General features: G+C 38.9%; 1 protein-coding gene across 1 annotated transcript in view; it reads right to left on the bottom strand.

Moving 5' to 3' along the window:
* Positions 1–905: 905 nt before the first annotated feature.
* The window catches only part of SH2D4B (SH2 domain containing 4B), a 55,576-nt gene continuing 42,527 nt past the window's right edge, over positions 906–13,954 (bottom strand). The window contains exons 7-8 of the mRNA XM_063405992.1: positions 4,365–4,585; positions 906–1,137 (exon numbers count right to left, since the gene is read on the bottom strand). Of these exons, the coding sequence (XP_063262062.1) occupies positions 1,045–1,137; positions 4,365–4,585 (314 nt within the window). The 3' untranslated portion in view covers positions 906–1,044. The remainder of the gene's footprint in view (positions 1,138–4,364; positions 4,586–13,954) is intronic.

The following is a 13,954-nucleotide window of genomic DNA, read 5'->3' as shown; positions in this document are numbered from 1 at the left end:
AGAGAACCCCACAGGGCTCAAAGCCTGCCCAAAGCAGTAGTTTATAGAATATGCTCAGTGTGCCTTTCCTATGAGTACTGTGATGAGATTTTATTATTTTTCTAGTCCAAACACTAAGCAACTGCTCCACAAATCTAGGCTTCTGGTCTATTTTCATGGGGTTAAAATTTATAGCAAATGGATCAGGAACACATTGTGTGCATCTTGTTTTTGCACACAAAACAGAATGATGATAATGTAATTAGCTGTATCTTTTCTATGCATAAATAAACCAGTCCTATGAAAAGTAAAGCTAGCAACATCCATTGTGTCTCTTGCACATCTAAAAGTGGAAAGCATGACAAGGCCAGTGAGAGAATTGCAGCAAATCAAACAATTTTCTTTAGAATAAACTCACCACTTACTATACAGGAGTAAAGTTCCTTCCAAGGCTGTTGGGCTTGATGAAAATGTAAATAAAATGTGCATGACCTTATTCTATCTCTGCTGTAGAAAACTTTGTAGGCCTGAATTCAAAAGTGGCAAGTTTCAAGCTACACCTAATTATATACGCCATCACAAACCTCTCAGGGATGTTTGAAGACTGCTTCTCTGGTTATCAAAGTGCACCACTGGGCAATGAAGTTGTCAACAGAAACTGTCAAACCTTGCTTTGGAACACAGAATCTGTTCACCAACACTGATTCTTCATACAGTACTCTATGAATAGCCCCTGCCCATGCTTCTTGCAGTATAAAACATGAAAAAATTAAGACAGAAACTCAGCACTCAGTGCAATTGGCTACAACCCCTTGAAAAAATTTTGGAAGTAGTCTCCTTTTGCCATTTGCTGAATTTTCAATTCACCTTTCAAGTGCTAGCAATATCAATAAGGATGATGATAATTCAGATGCAAACCAGAAATATTTTAGGCCTCCTAATGAGGATACGTTTTGGCCACAAGACCAGTGGCTTTAAAAGTGAGTTAACTACTTCCATTGTTTATTTTTGTAACTATCTATTACTACAGCTATCCAGAATGCATTCCTGTTGGTCCTGGATCGGTTATTCAAATAAAGGGCTGTAGTCTGGTGGATTCTTCTGCTGTCCACATGGCTCCAGGAGTAGCTCCCCACCTGAGGATGTGATGATTTCTTCCTGGAATGATAAAACCAATTAAAATATTAAAAATCTAAGCCACACCTACCTTCTAAGAATAGCAATAAAGGCCACCACTCCACTGTACCCGGCAAGCAAATATGAATAAACTCTTGATAAAATAATTATGGACTAGCAAAAGGATCTTACTGATTAATCATTTTTTTCACGTGTTGTTTATCTCTTATTTATGCTGGTAGCAACCTGTGCTACTATCAAAGAGTGAAATCAGTGCACACAACAGTCTCTGATTTGTACTACTTGTGAGTTGCTGCACTACTTAGGAAGGCAGCTACAGATGCTTATAAAGGGTGTTCCAATGGGTGAATTGAAGAGATGCCAGTCTTACCATGCTGCTACCCCAGGCAAACTGAGCAAGAGCTCATTGTTGAGTGCTCAAACACACCAGTAACAGCTTTCTGACTGGTGACAGGAAGGTGACAGACATTGCTCATGCTAGGTAAAGGCAGTCTGTACCCACAGCACTTATTCTCATTAATTAAATATTGGTGTGCCAAGCATGTCCTTCCAGTGACTGACTACCAAAAGATCGATTGGAAAAGTGGAGAACTTGGTCTTTGGACTTATTCCTACAGTAATGATAGTTCTTTTTTGTTTTTGTAGAAGTTTAAGGCTGATAGATGCACCAAAATGAGCTGGAATCCACAATTATGTTGACTAAAATAGCAATCTTTCATCTGAAAGTTTAGATCCAAGATACGGATCTATATATGGACCTAATATTTTCAAAACCTATCCAGTTTCTATTGAAATTCAATGCAAATTGGGTGCTTGATTTCCTCAGAACATGCAGGCTCCTAGTTGTTGTTACTTCCCAATCACTACACCAGACTGAGAATCATTTCAGAAAGTTCCTACCCAAAAGAAAAGATTTTCAGAATCAAAGAATCACAGAATCATTTAGGTTGGAAGAGATGTCTAAGATCATTGAGTTCAACCTTTGGCCAATCACCACCTTGTCAATTAGGCAAGAGGGTTGTAAGGAAGTAAATGCAAATATTTAGCAATGATCTCAGATATGTCGTTTATGCTTTCCACACAGTAAATGCAGATAACGAAAAAAGAAGATGCACATTCACACCATATTCTGTAAGGTTTGTTCTTCATTAGTTACCACCCTCTTGTGTCTGCAAGCTGAGTTGCTTGAGTGACCTCTCAGTTTTTTAATCAAAATGAAACAAAATGAAGTCAATAGGTATAAGCAAGTAAAAAATTAGTTATGCCAGGCCTCCTCAGGCCCTCAAAAAAAAAAAATCTATGCAACCTTTGGGTTGGGGAAGTATACTCTTGCCAAAAATAGTCATGAGGAAATCAGCACCTTGTCCAAAAAACACAGCAATAGCTGCAAGGGAAGGTGTGCCCACAGCGCAACCAGTCACATACAGATTGCTTGGGGTTACCAGCAGGCTTTGGGACAATTGACAGTGTACTTCATGAGAGAGGGCAGGCAGAACAGCCTCTAAGGAAACCATGTGGCAGACAGGGTAAAATGCCTCTTGAAATGATTGCCAAAGGTACCAGTTTTAATACAGCCATAAGCTAGATGGGGAAAATAGAATGGTGTGCTGGCTTTAAAGCTGAACCAGTTTCCCTGACAGGCCTACTACAAGGGCAGTTATTAACTCTTATCAAGGGACACCCAAGCAAGCTTTTTTCCTTATTTTCTGACAGGGGCTCCACTGCTGTCTATAAATAGATGTGCTCCTAATACAGTGATTGCCCAACATGAACTGTGATGAAAACACAGGAACATTGCTGGAACAGAGATGGCTGGAATTGGTTGTCACCATCACCAGGAGCAGAGGGGAAACTACATTAGTCAGAGGTTCTACGTCCAACATCTGATAATCTGTATTTGAGGTGTTCCAGGTCTGCTTTTCTTTCCCTGACAAGGCTCTGGTTAGACTCTCCAGGCACACTGGGGCTGCTGGGATGGAGCTTCACAGCTGCCTTTGCTCCACTGTGATGTTGTGTTTTGAATTTGTGGCTAAAACAGTGCTGATAGCTCACTACTGTTTTGGCTATTGCTGATCAGTGCTTGCACAGCACGAAGGCTTTCTCCTTTTCCCACTCAGGCCCTGCTGGCAGAGTAGCCTGGGAATAAGGGGGAACTAGGAGGGGACACAGCTCTGTTGGTTAACCCAAACTGGCCAAAAAGACATTCTGTACAAGAAGGGTGTCAGGGATTTGAGCTTCCTGGCTGGTCATTGAGAAAGGATTTATTTAAATTAGGGGAGAACATATATTTTAGTCAAATGTGACACCTGCCATCTCCCCATGTGGAAATACAATTTGTGGACATTTAATGTCATAATGATCTCTGAGAGGACACTAAGGCAACACTAAACAGATGCTGGAAAACAGTAAGAAAAAGCAAGATTTAAAAGATAGAGAATTTAGAAGAAAAATAACCTGAAACTGAATACTTAAAAAATTAAAGGCTGTGAAGAAAAGGAAGAGCAAAAAATTTATAGAATTACTCTGAGACAAGAGTGAGAAAAGGATAGAATAGGAAAGGGAACTAGAAAAGAGAGGATGAAGAGGAATTCTAAGGGTGGCTAAGAAAAAAGCAGAAATAAAACTGATAAAGGTAGGGAGAGATGCAAGACAAAAACAATTTATGCTTTCAGAAACAGTGTTACTGTTTAGTTACAGTCTGACAAGAAACAGAACTAGAGGTGAAGTAATTCAAATCCATCTGAAGTCGAATAGTAAAGTCCTCTTGCAAGATTGTTTTGGGTAATAAGGAATGACCCTTCATACATCCCTAAAAGAGAACCCCTCCATTTTCCCTTCTTTAGTGCAGGGCCACATTCTCTTGCTTTTGAACATAACAGCCCTCACATCAAAGGTAGAAAAATGCTGAAATCTCATTGAAAGACCTTTCTATGGTAGTTCCAATCCAATTTCCACAGCAAAAAGGCGCAGAAAGCGTTACATCTGTCAGCCCTTATTAGGCCATTTGTAGCAAGGAGAGTACACACTGCATAAGGGGACCCAAGCACATACTGGAGCATTTGAAAGAAGGGGAAAAGCCTTCTGATTCACTACAACACAAGTATGAGTGTTACAGCTGGGCTTAGCGTGCAATATTCTTTCACACCATGATCATTCCTGTTTTCCAGTGCGGTTTCAAACTACATGGCTCCTCATTAAATTATTAATCCATTCCACTCAGCTATTGATCTCCCCCTAGCAAGTGTTACCTTGTGAAAATCAATCAGATCTGTGAGCGTTGGGTGTCGGTTTGGATCTACCCCCAGGAAGCTGTAGAAATCCCCCGAGGCATCAACCAGGAAGTGCTTGAAGCCGTTTTGCTGGCGATAGGACAACGCGTAGCCCCAGATCTTCTCACTGACCCGCACCAGGAACGCGCCTTCGGATTTATTCATCAGCAGCTCCTCTGCTTCCTGGCGGCTGATGATGCCTGCCAAGAAAAAACCCCGTGGTTATGCAGGTAGCAGGTCTGTCAGAGGCAATCAAATGCAGCAAATACTGAACAGAAATGAAATCACAGTGGGATAATTTTTGAAGACTGGAATGTTTCGAGGAGACCAGGAGGAGATGGACATAATGTTTATGCTGTTTGCTTCTGAAGGACAGCTGTAAGAGCTTTGATGGAGTCTGGTGGGATACACTTTTTAATTTGATGATTAAGACTTGCCTTTTCCCACCCTTACTTCTTTTTCAATGGAAGCGCATAAATGCAACTGGCCAATCAAACCAGCGAATTCTGGACAAGTCACCATTTAAGCAGACTAGCATGGCTTGGCACTGCAGTTTGAATTTGCTGATATTTGCAATTGTATTGCAGTTCTGCAGACTCTGTGGCCTTATACTCTGTGGCCTTATAACTGCTTTATAAGTCATACAGAAGGAAAGTAAACTAAGTTCCAGGAGAAAAAACATTTCTCTGCTTTTGTACACCCAAACACATACACATCCACAGATGCATATAGGTAAATTGGAGGAAAAGGTTTAACAGGAGTAGAGTTTCAAGAACTTTCCCATTTTATTTTTTTTATGTGTTGGAACAATCTTCATGTCTTGTTCCTTCTGATTCTGGGGCACAACACTGAAGGTGCTGGTAGTTCTGCTTGCATAGAGGTTATAACAGATAAAACCTGTTCTGATCCCAACCCACAACAAAGGTGTGATCAGAATTGCACCTGGCACTGACCCAGGTCTTACCGTGCACCCTGAGAGCCTGGCTCCAGTCTGTCTGGTTGGCCTAGAGGACAGTCAGCTCATGTCTCAATTATCTGTGAAACACCAGATGCTCACTCTCATCAGGAGCAGATGTTGAACTAGGACATTCTGAATGTGAACATGGCACATACGTCAGTAAATAATGTATGTACATGTTCCAAAGTTACTCTCTGTGGGAATAACTTTCTCCAAACAATACATGTAATATTTAATGGAACGGCTTGTCATCGTAGAATCCTACACATGTCCTAGTGAGAGCTCCATGGAGTCCAAGTAATGAAAAGCCACACTGTTTTAGTGTAATAATAAACATAGTTCAGGGATTATCAGTTTATATCTATTAACCTCATGGAGGGGGACAGAGCCCACAGAAGATGAAGATGCTTATGAGGAGCCAGTACAAGCTAAGATGAAAACTGAAGCTGGGGAACTAAAATTTACAATAGATCTAACTTTTTTGAGATCCCACAGTAAGGTGGGATAGTAAAGGCTTGAAACAAACACTCAAATTCATAACACTAGCAACCATCTCTGGCCTGGGAGAAGGTGAGAAACCCAGCTCCTCTCAGAAAGACCAAAAGCATAAAAGCAGGGAAGATGAAGTAATGGCTTCCCTGCAGTGGAACAACCAGAGCAGCTATGGTTTATACTCTCAAGGAAAAGCATCACTCAAAGCAAATTTTCTCAGGTCAGCTTTTCCAGTTTTCTCCCACAGGTGCAAGCCTATATGTGGACACAAACTGACTGAATATAGTTCTGGTTGTTCATTGGGAAGGACATAATTAATCTACAGCAGGGTGATGTCAAGACTGAATACTTTATGTCATCCTTGAGACTGCCAGTGTCACACAGAATTTAAAGAACGCTGTTATCAGTATGGTGGTTTATGGACTGTGCTGCCACTGAAATAGGCAAAAAATAACCAAGGGTCTAAAGTACCACAAATAATAGTCATGTCTATATAAAAAGATAATTTAACCCTTAATTATAAATATATATAAATGAAAGTCATACATTGTCATTTCTCTGGTGTTTCCAGCAGGAATAGCAGGCACAATTAAATACACATGCAAATATTTGCAGGATCTTGTAGTGCACTGCTATTAAAGAGGTTTCACCCGCTCCTTCCTTTTAGTCACAATACCTTTTTGAATAATGCCACAAAACAAAGAAGAGATCAATATATTGTGTGAGAAAAGTTACAGCTGAGAGGTAACAATAGCTCTGCCTCTGCTATTTCAGAATAGAAGCAATAAAGGCTAAAAAGCAAAGCAAGGGAGTAAATCAAAGACATCTGGTAATAGAAACAAAGCTGTTAAAGCTATTCACCATCTGCTGTTAAGGCAGAACAAACTCACGTGGGACTAGATCTTCAAAAGAGTTCTGTTTCCATTTAGACATTGAAATAAATGGCCAGGCTTAGAGAAAAACCACAACAAATAACAAAACAACAAAAATTCAATAAAACCCAAACAAAAAACCAGCACAATGACTGGTAAGTTTGGTGGGGTTTGGGGGGAGTTGTGTTTTTTTGTTGTTTTGTTTGTTTTCCGAACTCTGGTCAGAAGTGTCATGGCAAGAGCCCAAGGGCCAAGGGGTCCTGAATTCCTATGCAATGCTTTTGCTATTTACAGGTAGTAAGAATGCAGGTATTTCATGCTGTGCTGCAGGTTGGTAATCTAAGTCCTAGTAACTAGTAATATTTTTGGATACTGATAATAAAGAAAATATATGCAATAGGTCACATAAAGCAAAACCTAAACTATGTGTAAATAAAACCTTCCTGCCTCCATAGAACTGCACTGGGAGGCAAAGCTGGGTTGTATTTAGAAATCAACAGGTAAAGCACACATTTGAAATACACTCACAGATGAGTTATGTCAGTACTCAGGGGCCAGTATGGGCCCAGCCTTCTCTGAGCTACACTGGCAAAGCAAAGTGAGACTGCTCAGGAAGCCTCTGGAGAACGTTTTCTATGCTCCACGCTCACCTCTCCTCCTGCACAATTTCAGGACTTGAGCAGTAACATAGCCCAGATGGAGATAAATCCGTGCTGGGAAAGGTGAGCAGCAGCCCATTAGCCATTCCTCACCATTCCTCTCTCTTGTAACCATCCTGGCACATTTCAGGCATACGCAGAGCTGGGAAGCAACACCTCAGTGAGCCTCACCACCTCCCCAGTGTGTCTTGCTCAGGGTAGAACTCTGCCCTGGGCCATGCACAGACACACGTAGGAAAGCAAGGCCCAGAGGAATAATGTGCTTCTGATGGCAAGAGATCCCTTCTGGCAAGGATGAGGCACACTGATAATCCACCATGCCCTAAATGAGCTCTCCTTGAAGACTTACTTGGTGCATAGGACTATCTTGAGTCTCTCTACACAAGAAAAATTCAAGGAAAATTATCACAGGTAAAACTATAAACTATATAGGCCTCGCTTTGTTTGGGTGGGGTTTTGAAGGGGTTTTTTGTAGGGTTTTTGTTCGATTGGTTGGTTTTGGTTTAAGATTTTTTTCCTAATGTGGATTCAGCTCTCTGTTTTGTCAGGGTACAACAGTTCTTAGAATAAAGAAAACTCAGTCCTCAGAAGACTTCTTAATTCCCTAAGAATAAGATTCTCTAAAGCAATTAAAAACCTACTGGAATTCTGAAAGGAATGGGTGCCTTACTCCCGAGGGAATCTTAAAAAATCCCATCTAAATGAATAATGCAGTAATAGCAGCTATTTTTCTTCAGATTTATAGAAAATCAGGTGTGTTACATCCATTGTTGCCAGAGCAGCTCAGTTAATTCCCTATGCACTCTGCAGAAAATATACCTCTTAATTGTCTCCTTCAGAGTTCATTCTACATCCAACTATCAAATACTGTAAAAACACTTTATACCCACTGTCAAAACATTTACACCTTATTCACCAGCAAGCAGTGCAGCACATAAAAGATAGGTGTTGGCATTACTTGTCTGAATATACCACTGTATAATACAGCTGTAAATTTTTCTGTTAATGTCTCCTCAAAGCCTAGTGTTGGTTTCTTTTCTTCCTTCTTTTCAGAACAGCCTATAGAATGGGATGAAAACAATTTAACCTCTCTCTTCTCTTTGTACATTATTGTCATGTATCAGAAGAAAAATATAGCACAAAATATCTGTAACCTTTTATCTCATATATATATTATTTTTTTCTTTCAATAGAGGCTATTCTGACCTAAAATCCCTGCATTAAATCTCTGCTACTACCCTCTAATTTTTTGTGAGTTTTCTCTTCTTGTCTAAATAGCTTCTGAAAAAAGCTTATGCTAAAAGATGGAACAGTTAACCATTCCATTTTCAGTGGCTTCTCAAACTAAATTCTTGTGTGTAGTTTAGTATTTATGATCTGTAAATTGTCAGAAATTATGGGTCAAGAATATTTAATTTTGTACTGTTTTCACTGTTGGTACACTGTTGTATTTCAAAGTCAAAAGCCTACATGGTTCTAGTGAACTCAATGGAAGATCAACAACAGGAAGCTTGGAATTTTGGTTTTACTTTTATTTGGTTGGATTTTTAAATCAGTAAATACTTCCAGGCCTATAGAAACGTCCTAGACTCTGTTATAGATACCTGACATTTCCTGCAAGTAGCATGGAAAATAAACAAATGCATGAGGATATCTTCAAACTTGAGAAAATATCAGTACACTAATAGAAGTAGGGAATTTTGTTACAAATATTTTTCCTGTCAGATGCATTCACCTCCTTACAATACAGATGAGATTGAATTTTTATTTCTATTATGTATGAAAAAGATATCAAGCTATACAGGCCATCAATAAACTTCTGTGATGGGTGTGTGATGTGACACATGCAGCAGATATTAAGACCTTGTTGTACCTACTGAAATATGAAAATTTGCTTAATCAGTAAAGCACACAGAAATATCTCACTAAAGCCTGACAGGGCTAGAAATTGTACACTGGAGTAATAAACACAGAGCAAAGAAACAGATGTATGCTCTGATCCTGGCTCAGCAAACTGAAACCCCTCTGTCCCGGTACAATAGTCACTGATACTGTGCTTTGTGTGCAAATTGAAAAGTGTGACAGGTTTTTTAAAAGGTTAGTGGGCAGTATTCATCACCCTTTCTCCAGACAGACAAAATGTTTGCACTCATTAAGTCTTAGTCTTGCAAGCAAGAAATGGCGAATTCTAGTTTGTGGGCACCTTTGGTAAGCATTTCACTTGTTTACTTTACTCACCTTGTTACCACTCATCTAAATTCTTAAATTTTAGTGAATTTGAAAATGAGAGAGAAAAACCTTCTAGTATGCAAATTAGATCTAAATCAAGGAAAAAGATGAGAAAGCTGATATGTGCAAGGAGAAGAGGAGAGAGGAAAAACCCTCCTGGGATCTATTTATGTTTTCATAACTCCAGCCATCATTAGGCTCTTGCTTCTCCTAAATACTTCTGAGGGAAACACAGGCATGAACATGGAAGACTGAGCTTTTATCAAACCAATTGCACAAAAGAAAACAAAGCCCACAGTGAGATGCTTGTTTACTTTGGATGTCTGCAAAAAGGCAAAGTAGAAGAATAAAAGCAGTCTCTTAGTGGAACCTCCCTGGCTTTGCACAACTCATTCCAAGGCAACAGTGCCAGGTGACACTCCAGGGGGAGCACATGGACCAAAGGCAGGAACAGTGCATGGAATAGCTCTGCTGCTAATTAGCCTGGGCTGGGATGACCTTCCTGCAGAGATCTCACAGAGCCCATCACTGGCTGATGGGCACTTGCTGGAGGGGTGCTCTGAACACACAGAAATTGGGGAAAGTTTGTGAAGCTGGGGCTAATTCTTTCCGGAATCAAAGGCTCCTTTAAAACAGAATTCAAAGAAATATATAAAAGCAGAAATTATTTCCAATTCAAAATCAGCAGTCCCTGAACACTTCACTCGCTGAAGGCATCAGAATCAGAACTGAGTGCCAGTTCCCTGACTTGCTGTGCAAGCTGCGTTTGGAACTCACTGCTCACTCAGTGAGTGGAAATGTTACCATTTCCCACTTCCTGCAAGTGGAAGACAAGGGTGAAAAACTGCAAGTGTTAAAGCTACTGTCAGTCTCAAGGATTGTTTTGGAAAAAAACAAGTCTCCTTAGATTTTTATTTACATGCAGCTTCTTCCTTCTCTCGAGAGAAGGAAGAATGCACATTTAACCACCAGGATTTTCTTTTAAAAACAGTGTCAGAAGAAATTCTTGTGCCTGCAAATCTATAGGTGTTTAATCTGAAGTCGAGCACAAAACTTCAACTGTGCAGGCTTTTAAACAGCTACATATTTTACTCTCTCTGAAATAAGCATTAATTCAGAGACAGTAAAATATGTAGCTGTTTTAAAAGACTGAAGTGTGGAATACTTTACAGGACATGTAAATCCATAATCACTATTTAAAAAATTAAATGGTAATATACATATATACATATATATTTACTTATTGTAACCCTAGGTTCTGCTTCTGCACTACACATTTAATGTATTGATGTTTCCTAATAAGTAAGTTGCTTCTTTTTGTCTTCAAATAATTTTGACATAAGAAGAATATGATATATAAACCCAAGTATATATATTTTCACTCACAGTCTTTCAACATTGATCCATAAATTAGTTATGATGCTTCTGATTTGTGAATACCTGGCTGCTTAGGCACACAAATATTTAAGTTTGCAACGCAGACTGGCCCTTTTGTGTAACCTGTTCTAAAAATATGGCGACATTTACGGATGTATAGAGAAGACAGTAAATAATGAACATTCATTTAAAAAACCTGCTGTGGGCTAAGAAAGAATGAACTCCATCCCAGCAAAAATCAGGACATCACTCCACCATTTGCATGCTCTATCATGAATGTACCACTTGTAGAGGAAAACAGGATTTAATTCAGTGCCCATGGATTTCATAATACCTACAATGTGATTGATATTATACTGAATAAATTATATAATAAATCAGCATAAACTCTGGCAAAACAGGGCATGATTAAATTTTGCCTTGTATATTGCACAGCCATTTATTCTGAGGCAGTTTTTTACCCATTATACCCATTTTTCCATCATGTAATTAAGTACAGAAAATACAGAGGAATTAAAAAATCAGGCCCATGTCCACACAGACTGGACTGAGACAATCAGCTGCCAAAAAGCTTTCTAATAGTAACGGCAGTAAATTATTTAGAATTGTAACATGCTCTGATTTTCTATCAAAATTAGTAAGACAGCAACATTAAGCCCTAGTGCAATTCCCTGTGCCACTACTGCCATAAACTGTAAATGGCTGGAAAAGAGAGTAACTGTATTTACTGAATGCAGAAAAGGAATTAATTGCTTAGGTAATAAGAATGGCAAATTTAATCAAGCCAAGTGAAAAGCAGCAAAACGGACAAGAATATTCTGAAACCATGGTGGCTGCATGGCACAAACTATAAAAAGGCAAACAAAAGCAAAGCAGATGTGTCTATAACACTATATTTTATGGGTATCCTTGCCTTTATCAGATCATCTCCACAAAACATTAAAAAAACCCACCAAAATAAAACAAAAACCCAGCCACCCAAACATACACAAAAGGAAAAAACAACTAAAATCTGGAGGGAAAAACAGTGCATTCAATCATGAGTTCATGAGTCGAATTTTTAAAAAACTGGAATTCTTAGTGGTTAAAACTCAGAGAAAAACAAGAGTGCTACTTTCTCATGATCACCTCTAGAAAAATTTAGAAAAAGGTGATTCTGAGGCATTCTTTCCTTCTTCACATTGTTATAAAGCTTTTCAATATGTCTTGTATAAAAGCAACAGAATGTTTTCATTATAAAAGAAAGACTGTTTAAGAATATTTTCAGTACATATTCCAGTTTTTCATGATTTTGTTGAATTAAGATAAATCCCAACACTTCAAATTTGGACTTAGAAACTGATCTCGCTGCCTTTATTAGAGGTTTCACATGTTTTACTTGGATATAACATAACCAAAATATAAACTATAGCTTCTGGCAAACAGGAAATATATCCTAGTCCTATTTAAGAAAAATCTTTTAAAAAAATGAGATGTACTGAATAAAAGCACATTTTAGAACATCGAAAAACAATCATCATGTTAGTGTTTATAAAAAGGAAGACAACTGCCTTGGCTTTAGACTAGCAGATGGATTCAAATAATTTTCTGTATGATGCATCTCTGAATGAATACTTAAATTACTTTCCATAAAGGCAATTAATCTGCAGTTATACCTAAAACAAACAAGCTTCACAATGATTTCAATGAAAAAACGAAGTAAAATGTTGACATGAGTGATGACTCTTAGATATTCAAAATCTGCTTGTGTGTCAACTGAAACTCAGAGCTCTCCACAGACACCCATGCTTAGTAAGGTTTATTCAAATGTCAAATTGCTGTGAACAAATGTCTTGAATAGTGTAACACAAAATACACATGTGGGTAAGAAAGGCTTTTTTGTTCTGCTGGTTACCAACAGAGAAGTGATGGCCTGGCTGATCATGTTTTGAGCGTTATGAATGTTCAGAGCCCTCTTTGAGATCCTTCCTGCTACATTGCTAGTTTAAATGGCTTTATTTATGCTAATATTGATTTGTTATTCAGCACACGGGGAATGCATTACGAATAAAACTTCATTAATTTAGTGGTCTCACTGTAAAAGCATTTGTCAATGAACAGACACTGAAATGTCTAGAAGATAATTGAGTTACATGGTAGTAAACAGAATATTACACTAGAGCCTCTGACAAGCTACAAATTTGCTAGAGTTGCTAATGTTTTCCACTGGCCTTTACATATTGATACTGATTTGCACTGCTGTATCTTGCTTTTTATCTCACTACATGGGAGTTAGGTTTTGATTCTTCATTGCATCCAAGAAGATTCTTTAAACCTCCAGTTGCACTTCCAGCAGCAAGGTTTGGCTTTTAGATCCTGGGGCCCTTTCCCCACCAGTTGTGCTTCCATGTGCTTTATGACACTGCTGAGGGTTGCTGCATCCTCACCAGTGAAACTCTTAATTTCAGGGAGAACCTGGACTAGTGGCACAGATTTGGCCCACAGTTTATAGCCTCTCATGAATACCCTGAGTAGATACCAGCTGATAAAGGCAGTCTCAGGGTGCAGCTGGCTCTGCAATCACCACAGCAGTGTGTGAGGACAAGGCAAGGAAGCTCCCCAGGAGGCTTTACTGATGGACTTATTGGCCATGAATTAGAAGAAAAGCAGTGGAATGCATTCTCAGTTTGCTTTTACCTAATAAGGAAACCCTCAGTTTTTAACAAAAAATACAGCCCACAGTCAAAAATTACTGATGAACCTTTCTCCTTTCCATAATTAATGAACAGATCCAAAAAGTACAAAAACCTGACTGTATAAACACATGCTCACAATGGTCATTAGAAGCACATATTTCTTACAGCTCACCTAGAACATTGTGATCTCATGGGTGTTGAAGAAGCTGTCAAAACACATTTTCCATAAACCTAAATGACAACTGTCCTAGTAAATCACAGTGTCAGCAGAGCTCACTCAAAAGGAGGAGAAAAACAAAAGCCACAG

Source organism: Prinia subflava, chromosome 9 (assembly GCF_021018805.1).
Source record: "Prinia subflava isolate CZ2003 ecotype Zambia chromosome 9, Cam_Psub_1.2, whole genome shotgun sequence".
Classification (NCBI taxonomy): Eukaryota; Metazoa; Chordata; class Aves; order Passeriformes; family Cisticolidae; genus Prinia; species Prinia subflava.
The sequence above is the reverse complement of the archived record's forward strand: the minus strand, read 5'-3'. Positions and strand labels throughout refer to the sequence as shown.